Consider the following 19,463-nt stretch of genomic DNA (forward strand, 5'->3'; position numbering starts at 1 on the left):
GTGACGCTCTCTCTGTGATTAGACGTCATACGGCGCTCTCTCTATCATTAGACGACATGCGGCGCTCTCTCTATCATTAGATGTCACGCGGCGCTCTCTCTATCATTAGATGTCACGCGGCGCTCTCTCTACGATTAGACGTCACGCGGCGCTCTCTCTACGATTGGACGTCACGTGACGCTCTCTCTGTGATTAGACGTCATACGGCTCTCTCTCTATCATTAGATCTCACACGGCTCTCTCTCTATTATTAGATGTCACACGGCGCTCTCTCTATTATTAGATGTCACACGGCGCTCTCTCTATTATTAGACGTCACACGGCGCTCTCTCTGTGATTGCGCTGCACACTATCTCATTAGACAGTCTCTCTTCTGGGCCTGATCTCTGTGTTGTGCCCTGTGTCCTCCCTGATCTTGGCTCCTCACTACGTGACCCTCCCCTGTGTGACAGCTCTCAGCCGCCCTCTCATTAGACTGCTCCTCCCAGTCTCTGCCCTCTCATTAGACTGCTCCTCCCAGTCTCTGCCCTCTCATTAGACTGCTCCTCCCAGTCTCTGCCCTCTCATTAGACTGCTCCTCCCAGTCTCTGCCCTCTCATTAGACTGCTCCTCTCAGTCTCTGCCCTCTCATTAGACTGCTCCTCCCAGTCTCTGCCCTCTCATTAGACTGCTCCTCTCAGTCTCTGCCCTCTCATTAGACTGCTCCTCCCAGTCTCTGCCCTCTCGTCCTCCTCCTTGTGCTTCTTCCTGATCTTTGCAGAACTTTTGCTTTCTTGTGTTGTATGAGTCTCCATGTCCCGGTGTCCCTGGAGGCGCGTGCGGTGCCCCCTGTGTGCCAGGAGCTCACTCTGACCTTCGCCTGACAGGTGCCACTCACCCAGCGGGGAGGAGAAGGGGCGCAGCTGCTGCAGCCTTCTTTCCTTTACACCTTGTGCCCGTCTCTCTGCCTGCAGATCCGCTGCTCGTGTCTCTTGTGCTTGTAAGAAGTGTCTCACCCTTCCCACTTACCTGCCGGCGGATCTCCCCTCACACCCCTGGTAACTGCCCAGGGGCTCCCTGCGCCCTCCTGTCTGGCTCCCTGCGCCCCTCCTGTCTGGCTCCCTGCGCCCTCCTGTCTGGCTCCCTGCGCCCCTCCTGTCTGGCTCCCTGCGTCCCTCCTGTCTGGCTCCCTGCGTCCCTCTTGTCTGGCTCCCTGCGTCCCTCTTGTCTGGCTCCCTGCGTCCCTCCTGTCTGGCTCCCTGCGTCCTCCTGTCTGGCTACCTGCGTCCCTCCTGACTGGCTCCCTGCGCCCTCCTGTCTGGCTCCCTGCACCCTCCTGTCTGGCTCCCTGCGTCCCTCTTGTCTGGCTCCCTGCCTCCCTCTTGTCTGGCTCCCTGCCTCCCTCTTGTCTGGCTCCCTGCCTCCCTCTTGTCTGGCTCCCTGCCTCCCTCTTGTCTGGCTCCCTGCGCCCTCCTGATTGGCTCCCTGCCTCCCTCCTGTCTGGCTCCCTGCGTCGCTTCTCTCTGACTCCCAGCGTTCCTCCTCTCTGACTCCCTGCGTCCCTCCTCTCTGACTCCTTGTGTCCCTCCTCTCTGACTCCTTGCGTCCCTCCTCTCTGACTCCTTGCGTCCCTCCTCTCTGACTCCTTGCGTCCCTCCTCTCTGACTCCTTGCGTCCCTCCTGCCTGACTCCTTGCGTCCCTCCTGCCTGACTCCCTGCGTTCCTCTTGCCTCGCTCCCTGCGTTGCTCCTCTCTGACTCCTTGCATCCCTCCTGCCTGACTACCTGCGTTCCTCTTGCCTCGCTCCCTGCGTTGCTCCTCTCTGACTCCTTGCATCCCTCCTGCCTGACTCCCTGCGTTCCTCTTGCCTCGCTCCCTGCGTTGCTCCTCTCTGACTCCTTGCATCCCTCCTGCCTGACTACCTGCGTTCCTCTTGCCTCGCTCCCTGCGCTGCTCCTCTCTGACTCCTTGCATCCCTCCTGCCTGGCTCCCTGCACCTCCCACTGTCTGGGGATCCAGGTCTCGAGATGGACCTGTGCTGGCTGTTCTTGTACACCATGATCATCCTTGTCCCCTTTCTTCTCATGCAAATAAGCAGCACCTTTAAATTCCACTTTAAAATCTTCTCTTATTGCGTCCTGTGCCTTACGCTGTCTGCGCTGGCAGCGCCCGTGTGCCTGCTGAAAAATGGAGGGCGGACGGTGGACAATATGAGGTGAGCAGTGAGTATAATAACCTATAACTACACATCTGAGCTTCATGATAATCAGGCCACTGGGTGGCGCCATAGTGTATATCACAAGTTATACATTTATAACGACTCTTACTTCATGTCACATGGTGACAGATCTCTCCTCAGCGCTGTACACGGTGACAGATCTCTCCTCAGCGCTGTACACGGTGACAGATCTCTCCTCAGCGCTGTACACGGTGACAGATCTCTCCTCAGCGCTGTACACGGTGACAGATCTCTCCTCAGCGCTGTACACGGTGACAGATCTCTCCTCAGCGCTGTACACGGTGACAGATCTCTCCTCAGCGCTGTACACGGTGACAGATCTCTCCTCAGCGCTGTACACGGTGACAGATCTCTCCTCAGCGCTGTACACGGTGACAGATCTCTCCTCAGCGCTGTACACGGTGACAGATCTCTCCTCAGCGCTGTACACGGTGACAGATCTCTCCTCAGCGCTGTACACGGTGACAGATCTCTCCACAGCGCTGTACACGGTGACAGATCTCTCCTCAGCGCTGTACACGGTGACAGATCTCTCCTCAGCGCTGTACACGGTGACAGATCTCTCCTCAGCGCTGTACACGGTGACAGATCTCTCCTCAGCGCTGTACACGGTGACAGATCTCTCCTCAGCGCTGTACACGGTGACAGATCTCTCCTCAGCGCTGTACACGGTGACAGATCTCTCCTCAGCGCTGTACACGGTGACAGATCTCTCCTCAGCGCTGTACACGGTGACAGATCTCTCCTCAGCGCTGTACACGGTGACAGATCTCTCCTCAGCGCTGTACACGGTGACAGATCTCTCCTCAGCGCTGTACACGGTGACAGATCTCTCCTCAGCGCTGTACACGGTGACAGATCTCTCCTCAGCGCTGTACACGGTGACAGATCTCTCCACAGCGCTGTACACGGTGACAGATCTCTCCTCAGCGCTGTACACGGTGACAGATCTCTCCTCAGCGCTGTACACGGTGACAGATCTCTCCTCAGCGCTGTACACGGTGACAGATCTCTCCTCAGCGCTGTACACGGTGACAGATCTCTCCTCAGCGCTGTACACGGTGACAGATCTCTCCTCAGCGCTGTACACGGTGACAGATCTCTCCTCAGCGCTGTATATGGTGGCTGATCTCGGGGAGGCACTAAAATTGTGCCTCCGATATCCTGCATGTGTCGCTTCACCGCTCAGGTCCCTGGAGTTCACCTTCTTCTTCCTGGTGCATGTAAGTGCATTGTCCATGTATAATGCGCTGTGCGGGGAGGCACTAAGATCCTGCACCCGATATCCTGCATGTGTCGCTACCCCGCTCAGGTCCCCGGAGTTCACCTTCTTCTTCCTGGTGCATGTAAGTGCATTGTCCGTGTATAATGTGCTGTGCGGGGAGTCACTAAGATCCTGCGCCCGATATCCTGCATGTGTCGCTTCCCCGCTCAGGTCCCCGGAGTTCTCCTTCTTCTTCCTGGTGCATGTAAGTGCATTGTCCGTGTATAATGCGCTGTGCGGGGAGTCACTAAGATCCTACGCCTGATATCCTGCACGTGTCACTTCCCCGCTCAGGTCCCTGGAGTTCACCTTCTTCTTCCTGGTGCATGCAAGTGCATTGTCTGTGTATAATGCGCTGTGCGGGGAGTCACTAAGATCCTGCGCCCGATATCCTGCATGTGTCACTTCCCCGCTCAGGTCCCCGGAGTTCACCTTCTTCTTCCTGGTGCATGTAAGTGCATTGTCCGTGTATAATACGCTGTGCGGGGAGTCACTAAGATCCTGCGCCCGATATCCTGCATGTGTCGCTTCCCCGCTCAGGTCCCCGGAGTTCACCTTCTTCTTCCTGGTGCATGTAAGTGCATTGTCCGTGTATAATGCGCTGTGCGGGGAGTCACTAAGATCCTACGCCTGATATCCTGCATGTGTCACTTCCCCGCTCAGGTCCCTGGAGTTCACCTTCTTCTTCCTGGTGCATGTAAGTGCATTGTCTGTGTATAATGCGCTGTGCGGGGAGTCACTAAGATCCTGCGCCCGATATCCTGCATGTGTCACTTCCCCGCTCAGGTCCCCGGAGTTCACCTTCTTCTTCCTAGTGCATGTAAGTGCATTGTCCATGTATAATGCGCTGTGCGGGGAGTCACTAAGATCCTGCGCCCGATATCCTGCATGTGTCACTTCCCCGCTCAGGTCCCTGGAGTTCACCTTCTTCTTCCTGGTGCATGTAAGTGCATTGTCCGTGTATAATGCGCTGTGCGGGGAGTCACTAAGATCCTGCGCCCGATATCCTGCATGTGTCGCTTCCCTGCTCAGGTCCCTGGAGTTCACCTTCTTCCTGGTGCATGTAAGTGCATTGTCCGTGTATAATGCGCTGTGCGGGGAGTCACTAAGATCCTGCGCCCGATATCCTGCATGTGTCGCTTCCCCCGCTCAGGTCCCTGGAGTTCACCTTCTTCTTTCTGGTGCATGTAAGTGCATTGTCCGTGTATAATGCACTGTGCGGGGAGTCACTAAAATCCTGCGCCTGATATCCTGCATGTGTCACTTCCCCGTTCAGGTCCCCGGAGTTCACCTTCTTCTTCCTGGTGCATGTAAGTGCATTGTCCATGTATAATGCGCTGTGCAGGGAGTCACTAAGATCCTGCGCCCGATATCCTGCATGGGTCGCTTCCCCGCTCAGGTCCCAGGAGTTCACCTTCTTCTTCCTGGTGCATGTAAGTGCATTGTCCGTGTATAATGCGCTGTGCGGGGAGTCAATAAGATCGTGCGCCCGATATCCTGCATGTGTCGCTTCCCCGCTCAGGTCCCTGGAGTTCACCTTCTTCTTCCTGGTGCATGTAAGTGCATTGTCCGTGTATAATGCGCTGTGCGGGGAGTCACTAAGACCCTGCGCCTGATATCCTGCAAGTGTCACTTCCCCGCTCAGGTCCCAGGAGTTCACCTTCTTCTTCCTGGTGCATGTAAGTGCATTGTCCGTGTATAATGCGCTGTGCGGGGAGTCACTAAGATCCTGCGCCCGATATCCTGCATGTGTCACTTCCCCGCTCAGGTCCCTGGAGTTCACCTTCTTCTTCCTGGTGCATGTAAGTGCATTGTCCGTGTATAATGCGCTGTGCGGGGAGTCACTAAGATCCTGCGCCCGATATCCTGCATGTGTCACTTCCCCGCTCAGGTCCCCGGAGTTCACCTTCTTCTTCCTGGTGCATGTAAGTGCATTGTCCGTGTATAATGCGCTGTGCGGGGAGTCACTAAGATCCTGCGCCCGATATCCTGCATGTGTCGCTTCCCCCGCTCAGGTCCCTGGAGTTCACCTTCTTCTTTCTGGTGCATGTAAGTGCATTGTCCGTGTATAATGCACTGTGCGGGGAGTCACTAAAATCCTGCGCCTGATATCCTGCATGTGTCACTTCCCCGTTCAGGTCCCCGGAGTTCACCTTCTTCTTCCTGGTGCATGTAAGTGCATTGTCCATGTATAATGCGCTGTGCAGGGAGTCACTAAGATCCTGCGCCCGATATCCTGCATGGGTCGCTTCCCCGCTCAGGTCCCAGGAGTTCACCTTCTTCTTCCTGGTGCATGTAAGTGCATTGTCCGTGTATAATGCGCTGTGCGGGGAGTCAATAAGATCGTGCGCCCGATATCCTGCATGTGTCGCTTCCCCGCTCAGGTCCCTGGAGTTCACCTTCTTCTTCCTGGTGCATGTAAGTGCATTGTCCGTGTATAATGCGCTGTGCGGGGAGTCACTAAGACCCTGCGCCTGATATCCTGCAAGTGTCACTTCCCCGCTCAGGTCCCAGGAGTTCACCTTCTTCTTCCTGGTGCATGTAAGTGCATTGTCCGTGTATAATGCGCTGTGCGGGGAGTCACTAAGATCCTGCGCCCGATATCCTGCATGTGTCACTTCCCCGCTCAGGTCCCTGGAGTTCACCTTCTTCTTCCTGGTGCATGTAAGTGCATTGTCCGTGTATAATGCGCTGTGCGGGGAGTCACTAAGATCCTGCGCCCGATATCCTGCATGTGTCGCTTCCCCCGCTCAGGTCCCTGGAGTTCACCTTCTTCTTCCTGGTGCATGTAAGTGCATTGTCCGTGTATAATGCGCTGTGCGGGGAGTCACTAAGATCCTGCGCCCGATATCCTGCATGTGTCGCTTCCCTGCTCAGGTCCCTGGAGTTCACCTTCTTCCTGGTGCATGTAAGTGCATTGTCCGTGTATAATGCGCTGTGCGGGGAGTCACTAAGATCCTGCGCCCGATATCCTGCATGTGTCGCTTCCCCCGCTCAGGTCCCTGGAGTTCACCTTCTTCTTTCTGGTGCATGTAAGTGCATTGTCCGTGTATAATGCACTGTGCGGGGAGTCACTAAAATCCTGCGCCTGATATCCTGCATGTGTCACTTCCCCGTTCAGGTCCCCGGAGTTCACCTTCTTCTTCCTGGTGCATGTAAGTGCATTGTCCATGTATAATGCGCTGTGCAGGGAGTCACTAAGATCCTGCGCCCGATATCCTGCATGGGTCGCTTCCCCGCTCAGGTCCCAGGAGTTCACCTTCTTCTTCCTGGTGCATGTAAGTGCATTGTCCGTGTATAATGCGCTGTGCGGGGAGTCAATAAGATCGTGCGCCCGATATCCTGCATGTGTCGCTTCCCCGCTCAGGTCCCTGGAGTTCACCTTCTTCTTCCTGGTGCATGTAAGTGCATTGTCCGTGTATAATGCGCTGTGCGGGGAGTCACTAAGACCCTGCGCCTGATATCCTGCAAGTGTCACTTCCCCGCTCAGGTCCCAGGAGTTCACCTTCTTCTTCCTGGTGCATGTAAGTGCATTGTCCGTGTATAATGCGCTGTGCGGGGAGTCACTAAGATCCTGCGCCCGATATCCTGCATGTGTCACTTCCCCGCTCAGGTCCCTGGAGTTCACCTTCTTCTTCCTGGTGCATGTAAGTGCATTGTCCGTGTATAATGCGCTGTGCGGGGAGTCACTAAGATCCTGCGCCCGATATCCTGCATGTGTCGCTTCCCCCGCTCAGGTCCCTGGAGTTCACCTTCTTCTTCCTGGTGCATGTAAGTGCATTGTCCGTGTATAATGGGCTGTGCGAGGAGTCACTAAGATCCTGCACCCGATATCCTGCATGTGTCGCTTCCCCGCTCAGGTCCCGGAGTTCACCTTCTTCTTCCTGGTGCATGTAAGTGCATTGTCCGTGTATAATGCGCTGTGCGGGGAGTCACTAAGATCCTGCCCCGATATCCTGCATGTGTAGCTTCCCCGCTCAGGTCCCCGGAGTTCCACTTCTTCTTCCTGGTGCATGTAAGTGCATTGTCCGTGTATAATGTGCTGTGCGGGGAGTCACTAAGATCGTGCACCCGATATCCTGCATGTGTCGCTTCCCCGCTCAGGTCCCCGGAGTTCACCTTCTTCTTCCTGGTGCATGTAAGTGCATTGTCCGTGTATAATGCGCTGTGCGGGGAGTCACTAAGATCGTGCGCCCGATATCCTGCATGTGTCTCTTCCCTGCTCAGGTCCCCGGAGTTCACCTTCTTCTTCCTGGTGCATGTAAGTGCATTGTCCGTGTATAATGCACTGTGCGGGGAGTCACTAAGATCGTGCGCCCGATATCCTGCATGTGTCACTTCCCCGCTCAGGTCCCCGGAGTTCACCTTCTTCTTCCTGGTGCATGTAAGTGCATTGTCCGTGTATAATGCGCTGTGCGGGGAGTCACTAAGACCCTGCGCCTGATATCCTGCAAGTGTCACTTCCCCGCTCAGGTCCCAGGAGTTCACCTTCTTCTTCCTGGTGCATGTAAGTGCATTGTCCGTGTATAATGCGCTGTGCGGGGAGTCACTAAGATCGTGCACCCGATATCCTGCATGTGCCGCTTCCCCGCTCAGGTCCCCGGAGTTCACCTTCTTCTTCCTGGTGCATGTAAGTGCATTGTCCGTGTATAATGCGCTGTGCGGGGAGTCACTAAGATCCTGCGCCCGGTATCCTGCATGTGTCGCTTCCCCGCTCAGGTCCCCGGAGTTCACCTTCTTCTTCCTGGTGCATGTAAGTGCATTGCCCGTGTATAATGCGCTGTGCGGGGAGTCACTAAGATCGTGCGCCCGATATCCTGCATGTGTCGCTTCCCCGCTCAGGTCCCTGGAGTTCACCTTCTTCTTCCTGGTGCATGTAAGTGCATTGTCTGTGTATAATGTGCTGTGCGGGGAGTCACTAAGATCCTGCGCCTGATATCCTGCATGTGTCGCTTCCCCGCTGAGGTCCCCGGAGTTCACCTTCTTCTTCCTGGTGCATGTATGTGCATTGTCCGTGTATAATGCGCTGTGCGGGGAGTCACTAAGATCCTGCGCCCGATATCCTGCATGTGTCGCTTCCCTGCTCAGGTCCCAGGAGTTCACCTTCTTTGCGGTGCATGTCGGGAAACCCAGCGAAAATGGCCGCGGGTCCCATAGTAAATAAGCCTATGGGACTGCACATAGTACACAGGACCCTGCACATAGTACACAGGACCCTGCACATAGTACATAGGACCCTGCACATACTACACCTCCTGCACACAGTACACCCTGCACATAGTACACAGGACACCCTGCACATAGTACACAGGACACCCTGCACATAGTACACAGGACACCCTGCACATAGTACACAGGACACCCTGCACATAGTACACAGGACACCCTGCACATAGTACACAGGACACCCTGCACACAGTACACAGGACCCCTGCACATAGCACACAGGACACTGCACATAGTACACACTGCACATAGTACACTGGACCCTGCACATAGTACACAGGACACTGCACATAGTACACAGGACCCTGCACATAGTACACATGACCCTGCACATAGTACACATGACCCTGCACATAGCACACAGGACCCTGCACATAGTACACAGGACCCCTGCACATAGTACACAGGACCCTGCACATAGTACACAGGACCCTGCACATAGTACACATGACCCTGCACATAGTACACATGACCCTGCACATAGCACACAGGACCCTGCACATAGTACACAGGACCCCTGCACATAGTACACAGGACACTGCACATAGTACACAGGACCCTGCACATAGTCCACACTGCACATAGTACACAGGACCCTGCACATAGTACACTGGACCCTGCACATAGTACACAGGACACCTGCACATAGTACACACTGCACATAGTACAAAGGACCCTGCACATAGTACACAGGACCCCTGCACATAGTACACAGGACCCTGCACATAGTACACAGGACCCCTGCACATAGTACACAGGACCCCTGCACATAGTCCACACTGCACATAGTACACAGGACCCCTGCACATAGTACACAGGACACTGCACATAGTACACAGGACCCTGCACATAGTACACAGGACACTGCACATAGTACACAGGACACTGCACATAGTACACACTGCATATAGTACACAGGACACTGCACATAGTACACAGGACCCCTGCACATAGTACACAGGACACTGCACATAGTACACAGGACACTGCACATAGTACACAGGACACCTGCACATAGTACACACTGCACATAGTACAAAGGACCCTGCACATAGTACACAGGACCCTGCACATGGTACACAGGACCCTGCACATGGTACACAGGACACTGCACATAGTACACAGGACCCCTGCACATAGTACACAGGAGCCTGCACATAGTACACAGGACACTGCACATAGTACACAGGAGCCTGCACATAGTACACAGGACACTGCACATAGTACACAGGACACTGCACATAGTACACACCCTGCACATAGTACACAGGACACTGCACATAGTACACAGGACCCCTGCACATAGTACACAGGAGCCTGCACATAGTACACAGGACACTGCACATAGTACACAGGAGCCTGCACATAGTACACAGGACACTGCACATAGTACACAGGACACTGCACATAGTACACACCCTGCACATAGTACACAGGACACTGCACATAGTACACACTGCACATAGTACACAGGAGCCTGCACATAGTACACAGGACACTGCACATAGTACACAGGACCCTGCACATAGTACACAGGACACTGCACATAGTACACACTGCACATAGTACACACTGCACATAGTACACAGGACCCCTGCACATAGTACACAGGACCCTGCACATAGTACACAGGACCCTGCACATAGCACACAGGACACTGCACATAGTACACACTGCACATAGTACACAGGACCCTACACATAGTACACACTGCACATAGTACACACTTCACATAGTACACAGGACCCTGCACATAGTACACAGGACCCTACACATAGTACACACTGCACATAGTACACAGGACACTGCACATAGTACACGGGACCCTGCACATAGTACACAGGACACTGCACATAGTACACAGGACCCTACACATAGTACACACTGCACATAGTACACACTGCACATAGTACACAGGACCCTGCACATAGTACACAGGACCCTACACATAGTACACACTGCACATAGTACACACTGCACATAGTACACAGGACCCTGCACATAGTACACAGGACCCCTGCACATAGTACACAGGACACCCTGCACATAGCACACAGGACCCTGCACATAGTACACAGGCCCCTGTACATAGTACACGGGACACTGCACATAGTACACACTGTACATAGTACACAGGACCCCTGCACATAGTACACAGGACCCCTGCACATAGTACACAGGACACTGCACATAGTACACACTGCACATAGTACACAGGACCCCTGCACATAGTACACAGGACCCCTGCACATAGTACACACTGCACATAGTACACACTGCACATAGTACACACTGCACATAGTACACAGGACACTGCACATAGTACACAGGACCCTGCACATAGTACACACTGCACAAAGTACACACTGCACATAGTACACAGGACACCCTGCACATAGTACACAAGACCCTACACATAGTACACACTACACGTAGTACACGGGACACTGCACATAGTACACACTGCACATAGTACGCAGGACCCCTGCACATAGTACACAGGACACTGCACATAGTACACAGGACCCTACACATAGTACACACTGCACATAGTACACAGGACACTGCACATAGTACACACCCTGCACATAGTACACAGGACACTGCACATAGTACACAGGACACTGCACATAGTACACAGGACCCTGCCCATAGTACACAGGACCCTGCACATAGTACACACTGCACATAGTACACAGGACCCTGCACACAGGATCCTGCACATAGTATACAGGACACTGCACATAGTACACACTGCACATAGTACACAGGACAATGCACATAGTACACACTGCACATAGTACACACTGCACATAGTACACAGGACACTGCACATAGTACACAGGACCCTGTACATAGTACACAGGACCCTGCACATAGTACACACTGCACATAGTACACAGGACCCTGCACATAGTACACCCCCTGCACATAGTACACAGGACACTGCACATAGTACACAGGATCCTGCACATAGTATACAGGACACTGCACATAGTACACACTGCACATAGTACACAGGACACTGCACATAGTACACACTGAACATAGTACACAAGACCCTACACATAGTACACACTACACGTAGTACACGGGACACTGCACATAGTACACACTGCACATAGTACGCAGGACCCCTGCACATAGTACACAGGACACTGCACATAGTACACAGGACCCTACACATAGTACACACTGCACATAGTACACAGGACACTGCACATAGTACAAACTACACATAGTACACAGGACACTGCACATAGTACACACCCTGCACATAGTACACAGGACACTGCACATAGTACACAGGACACTGCACATAGTACACAGGACCCTGCCCATAGTACACAGGACCCTGCACATAGTACACACTGCACATAGTACACAGGACCCTGCACACAGGATCCTGCACATAGTATACAGGACACTGCACATAGTACACACTGCACATAGTACACAGGACACTGCACATAGTACACACTGCACATAGTACACACTGCACATAGTACACAGGACACTGCACATAGTACACAGGACCCTGCACATAGTACACAGGACCCTGTACATAGTACACAGGACCCTGCACATAGTACACACTGCACATAGTACACAGGACCCTGCACATAGTACACCCCCTGCACATAGTACACAGGACACTGCACATAGTACACACTGCACATAGTACACAGGATCCTGCACATAGTATACAGGACCCTGCACATAGTACACAGGACACCCTGCACATAGTACACAGGACACTGCACATAGTACACAGGACCCTGCACATAGTACACAGGACCCTGTACATAGTACACAGGACCCTGCACATAGTACACACTGCACATAGTACACAGGACCCTGCACATAGTACACCCCCTGCACATAGTACACAGGACCCTGCACATAGTACACAGGACACTGCACATAGTACAAACTACACATCGTACACAGGACACTGCACATAGTACACACCCTGCACATAGTACACAGGACACTGCACATAGTACACAGGACACTGCACATAGTACACAGGACACTGCACACAGTACACAGGACCCTGCACATAGAACACCCCCTGCACATAGTACACAGGACCCTGCACATAGTACACAGGACACTGCACATAGTACACAGGACCCCTGCACATAGTACACACAGCACATAGTACACAGGACACTGCACATAGTACACAGGACCCCTGCACATAGTACACAGGACCCTGCACATAGCACACACTGCACATAGTACACAGGACCCCTGCACATAGTACACAGGACCCTGCACATAGTACACAGGACCCTGCACATAGCACACACTGCACATAGTACACAGGACCCCTGCACATAGTACACAGGACACTGCACATAGTACACAGGACCCTGCACATAGTACACAGGACACTGCACACAGTACACAGGAGCCTGCACATAGTACACAGGACCCCTGCACATAGTACACAGGACCCCTGCACATAGCACACAGGACTCTGCACATAGCACACAGGACCCTGCACATAGCACACAGGACACACTGCACATAGTACACAGGACCCTGCACATAGTACACAGGACACTGCACATAGTACACACTGCACATAGTACACAGGACCCCTGCACATAGTACACAGGACCCTGCACATAGCACACACTGCACATAGTACACAGGACCCCTGCACATAGTACACAGGACCCTGCACATAGTACACAGGACCCTGCACATAGTACACACTGCACATAGTACACAGGACCCTGCACATAGTACACAGGACACTGCACATAGTACACAGGACCCTGCACATAGCACACAGGACACTGCACATAGTACACAGGACCCTGCACATAGTACACAGGACCCCCGCACATAGTACGCAGGACACCCTGCACATAGTACACAGGACACTGCACATAGTACACAGGACCCTACACATAGTACACACTGCACATAGTACACACCCCCTGAACATAGTACACAGGACACTGCACATAGTACACAGGACACTGCACATAGTACACAGGTCCTATGGTGGGCCCTGCCTCTCGCCCTGATATGGTGGGCCCTGCCTCTCGCCCCGATATGGTGGGCCCTGCCTCTCGCCCCGATATGGTGGGCCCTGCCTCTCGCCCCGATATGGTGGGCCCTGCCTCTCGCCCCGATATGGTGGGCCCTGCCTCTCGCCCCGATATGGTGGGCCCTGCCTCTCGCCCCAATATGGTGGGCCCTGCCTCTCGCCCCAATATGGTGGGCCCTGCCTCTCGCCCCGATATGGTGGGCCCTGCCTCTCGCCCCAATATGGTGGGCCCTGCCTCTCGCCCCAATATGGTGGGCCCTGCCTCTCGCCCCGATATGGTGGGCCCTGCCTCTCGCCCCGATATGGTGGGCCCTGCCTCTCGCCCCAATATGGTGGGCCCTGCCTCTCGCCCCGATATGGTGGGCCCTGCCTCTCGCCCCGATATGGTGATCGGCGCCTCTCGCCCCGATATAGTGAGGGCCGCCTCTCGCCCAAAGCATCTCCAGAAATCACTTCACAGCTCAAGGAGAGAAAATATTTAAGTCATTTACTGAAGTGATTGGGAAACCTCCTTGTGTCGAGTGTCTGCCCAGGGCAGGGGGTGGAGGGGCCCAAGACGGGCGGTGGAGGGGCCCAGGGCGGGGGGTGGAGGGGCATCACTAGTGCAGCACCAGGAGATGATAACTATACTATATTGTTATAATGTAACTGTGTAGATTTTCCTCTCACTGAGGCTCACAATTGTCTGACACTTCCTGTTCTGTTGAAATCACTTTTACTTCTAAGCACAAACTGGATTTTGCTGACAGGTGATATATACATAATATAAGATTTATCCCACTTACAGTAGATGGTCACAGAGCATGCCCACTCCATTCTGCCATCAGTCTATACAGGACGTCACCCCCTGCCTGCACAGGTCACAGAGCATGCCCACTACATTCTGCCATCAGTCTATACAGGACGTCACCCACTCCCTGCACAGGTCACAGAGCATGCCCACTACATTCTGCCATCAGTCTATACAGGACGTCATCCCCTGCCTGCACAGGTCACAGAGCATGCCCACTACATTCTGCCATCAGTCTATACAGGACGTCACCCCCTGCCTGCACAGGTCACAGAGCATGCCCACTACATTCTGCCATCAGTCTATACAGGACGTCATCCCCTGCCTGCACAGGTCACAGAGCATGCCCACTACATTCTGCCATCAGTCTATACAGGACGTCACCCCCTGCCTGCACAGGTCACAGAGCATGCCCACTACATTCTGCCATCAGTCTATACAGGACGTCACCCCCTGCCTGCACAGGTCACAGAGCATGCCCACTACATTCTGCCATCAGTCTATACAGGACGTCACCCCCTGCCTGCACAGGTCACAGAGCATGCCCACTACATTCTGCCATCAGTCTATACAGGACGTCACCCCCTGCCTGCACAGGTCACAGAGCATGCCCACTACATTCTGCCATCAGTCTATACAGCACGTCACCCCCTGCCTGCACAGGTCACAGAGCATGCCCACTACATTCTGCCATCAGTCTATACAGGACGTCACCCCCTGCCTGCACAGGTCACAGAGCATGCCCACTACATTCTGCCATCAGTCTATACAGGACGTCACCCCCTGCCTGCACAGGTCACAGAGCATGCCCACTACATTCTGCCATCAGTCTATACAGGACGTCACCCCCTGCCTGCACAGGTCACAGAGCATGCCCACTACATTCTGCCATCAGTCTATACAGGACGTCACCCCCTGCCTGCACAGGTCACAGAGCATGCCCACTACATTCTGCCATCAGTCTATACAGGACGTCACCCCCTGCCTGCACAGGTCACAGAGCATGCCCACTACATTCTGCCATCAGTCTATACAGCACGTCACCCCCTGCCTGCTCAGGTCACAGAGCATGCCCACTACATTCTGCCATCAGTCTATACAGGACGTCACCCCCTGCCTGCACAGGTCACAGAGCATGCCCACTACATTCTGCCATCACTCTATACAGGACGTCACCCCCTGCCTGCACAGGTCACAGAGCATGCCCACTACATTCTGCCATCAGTCTATACAGCACGTCACCCCCTGCCGGCACTGGTCACAGAGCATGCCCACTACATTCTGCCATCAGTCTATACAGGACGTCACCCCCTGCCTGCACAGGTCACAGAGCATGCCCACTACATTCTGCCATCAGTCTATACAGGACGTCACCCCCTGCCTGCACAGGTCACAGAGCATGCCCACTACATTCTGCCATCAGTCTATACAGGACGTCACCCCCTGCCTGCACAGGTCACAGAGCATGCCCACTACATTCTGCCATCAGTCTATACAGCACGTCACCCCCTGCCTGCACAGGTCACAGAGCATGCCCACTACATTCTGCCATCAGTCTATACAGGACGTCACCCCCTGCCTGCACAGGTCACAGAGCATGCCCACTACATTCTGCCATCAGTCTATACAGGACGTCACCCCCTGCCTGCACAGGTCACAGAGCATGCCCACTACATTCTGCCATCAGTCTATACAGGACGTCACCCCCTGCCTGCACAGGTCACAGAGCATGCCCACTACATTCTGCCATCAGTCTATACAGCACGTCACCCCCTGCCTGCTCAGGTCACAGAGCATGCCCACTACATTCTGCCATCAGTCTATACAGGACGTCACCCCCTGCCTGCACAGGTCACAGAGCATGCCCACTACATTCTGCCATCACTCTATACAGGACGTCACCCCCTGCCTGCACAGGTCACAGAGCATGCCCACTACATTCTGCCATCAGTCTATACAGCACGTCACCCCCTGCCGGCACTGGTCACAGAGCATGCCCACTACATTCTGCCATCAGTCTATACAGGACGTCACCCCCTGCCTGCACAGGTCACAGAGCATGCCCACTACATTCTGCCATCAGTCTATACATGACGTCACCCCCTGCCTGCACAGGTCACAGAGCATGCCCACTACATTCTGCCATCAGTCTATACAGGACGTCACCCCCTGCCTGCACAGGTCACAGAGCATGCCCACTACATTCTGCCATCAGTCTATACTGGACGTCACCCCCTCCCTGCACAGGTCACAGAGCATGCCCACTCCATTCTGCCATCAGTCTATACAGGACGTCACCCCCTGCCTGCACAGGTCACAGAGCATGCCCACTACATTCTGCCATCAGTCTATATAGGACGTCACCCCCTGCCAGCACAGGTCACAGAGCATGCCCACTACATTCTGCCATCAGTCTATACAGCACGTCACCCCCTGCCTGCACAGGTCACAGAGCATGCCCACTACATTCTGCCATCAGTGTATACAGGACGTCACCCCCTGCCTGCTCAGGTCACAGAGCATGCCCACTACATTCTGCCATCAGTCTATACAGGACGTCACCCCCTGCCTGCACAGGTCACAGAGCATGCCCACTACATTCTGCCATCAGTCTATACAGCACGTCACCCCCTGCCTGCACAGGTCACAGAGCATGCCCACTACATTCTGCCATCAGTCTATACAGGACGTCACCCCCTGCCTGCTCAGGTCACAGAGCATGCCCACTACATTCTGCCATCAGTCTATACAGCACGTCACCCCCTGCCTGCACAGGTCACAGAGCATGCCCACTACATTCTGCCATCAGTCTATACAGGACGTCACCCCCTGCCTGCACAGGTCACAGAGCATGCCCACTACATTCTGCCATCAGTCTATACAGGACGTCACCCCCTGCCAGCACAGGTCACAGAGCATGCCCACTACATTCTTCCATCAGTCTATACAGCACGTCACCCCCTGCCTGCACAGGTCACAGAGCATGCCCACTACATTCTGCTATCAGTCTATACAGGACGTCACCCCCTGCCTGCACAGGTCACAGAGCATGCCCACTACATTCTGCCATCAGTCTATACAGGACGTCACCCCCTGCCTGCACAGGTCACAGAGCATGCCCACTACATTCTTCCATCAGTCTATACAGCACGTCACCCCCTGCCTGCACAGGTCACAGAGCATGCCCACTACATTCTGCCATCAGTCTATACAGGACGTCACCCCCTGCCTGCACAGGTCACAGAGCATGCCCACTACATTCTGCCATCAGTCTATACAGGACGTCACCCCCGGCCTGCTCAGGTCACAGAGCATGCCCACTACATTCTGCCATCAGTCTATACAGCACGTCACCCCCTGCCTGCACAGGTCACAGAGCTTGCCCACTACATCCTGCCATCAGTCTATACAGGACGTCACCCCCTGCCTGCACAGGTCACAGAGCATGCCCACTACATTCTGCCATCAGTCTATACAGGACGTCACCCCCTCCCTGCACAGGTCACAGAGCATGCCCACTACATTCTGCCATCAGTCTATACAGGACGTCACCCCCTGCCTGCACAGGTCACAGAGCATGCCCACTACATTCTGCCATCAGTCTATACAGCACGTCACCCCCTGCCTGCTCAGGTCACAGAGCATGCCCACTACATTCTGCCATCAGTCTATACAGGACGTCACCCCCTCCCTGCACAGGTCACAGAGCATGCCCACTACATTCTGCCATCAGTCTATACAGGACGTCACCCCCTGCCGGCACAGGTCACAGAGCATGCCCACTACATTCTGCCATCAGTCTATACAGGACGTCACCCCCTCCCTGCACAGGTCACAGAGCATGCCCACTCCATTCTGCCATCAGTCTATACAGCACGTCACCCCCTGCCTGCACAGGTCACAGAGCATGCCCACTACATTCTGCTATCAGTCTATACAGGACGCCACCCCCTCCCTGCACAGGTCACAGAGCATGCCCACTACATTCTGCCATCAGTCTATACAGGACGTCACCCCCTGCCTGCACAGGTCACAGAGCATGCCCACTACATTCTGCCATCAGTCTATACAGGACGTCACCCCCTGCCTGCACAGGTCACAGAGCATGCCCACTACATTCTGCCATCAGTCTATACAGGACGTCACCCCCTGCCTGCACAGGTCACAGAGCATGCCCACTACATTCTGCCATCAGTCTATACAGGACGTCACCCCCTGCCTGCACAGGACACAGAGCATGCCCACTACATTCTGCCATCAGTCTATACAGGACGTCACCCCCTGCCTGCACAGGTCACAGAGCATGCCCACTACATTCTGCCATCAGTCTATACAGGACGTCACCCCCTGCCTGCACAGGTCACAGAGCATGCCCACTACATTCTGCCATCAGTCTATACAGGACGTCACCCCCTGCCTGCACAGGTCACAGAGCATGCCACTACATTCTGCCATCAGTCTGTACAGGACGTCACCCCCTGCCTGCTCAGGTCACAGAGCATGCCCACTACATTCTGCCATCAGTCTATACAGGACGTCACCCACTCCCTGCACAGGTCACAGAGCATGCCCACTACATTCTGCCATCAGTCTATACAGGACGTCACCCCCTGCCTGCACAGGTCACATAGCATGCCCACTACATTCTGCCATCAGTCTATACAGCACGTCACCCCCTGCCTGCACAGGTCACAGAGCATGCCCACTACATTCTGCCATCAGTCTATACAGCACGTCACCCCCTGCCTGCACAGGTCACAGAGCATGCCCACTACATTCTGCTATCAGTCTATACAGGACGTCACCCCCTCCCTGCACAGGTCACAGAGCATGCCAACTACATTCTGCCATCAGTCTATACAGGACGTCACCCCCTGCCTGCACAGGTCACAGAGCA

General features: G+C 54.4%; 1 protein-coding gene across 1 annotated transcript in view; it reads left to right on the forward strand.

Moving 5' to 3' along the window:
- The first annotated feature begins 722 nt into the window (after positions 1-722).
- AGPAT2 (1-acylglycerol-3-phosphate O-acyltransferase 2) overlaps positions 723-19,463 on the forward strand; it is a 43,651-nt gene continuing 24,910 nt past the window's right edge. Inside the window, exon 1 of the mRNA XM_072125825.1 lies at positions 723-2,194. Coding sequence (XP_071981926.1) covers positions 2,007-2,194 — 188 coding nt within the window. The 5' untranslated portion in view covers positions 723-2,006. The remainder of the gene's footprint in view (positions 2,195-19,463) is intronic.

Source organism: Engystomops pustulosus, chromosome 9 (genome assembly GCF_040894005.1).
Source record: "Engystomops pustulosus chromosome 9, aEngPut4.maternal, whole genome shotgun sequence".
Lineage (NCBI taxonomy): Eukaryota > Metazoa > Chordata > Amphibia > Anura > Leptodactylidae > Engystomops > Engystomops pustulosus.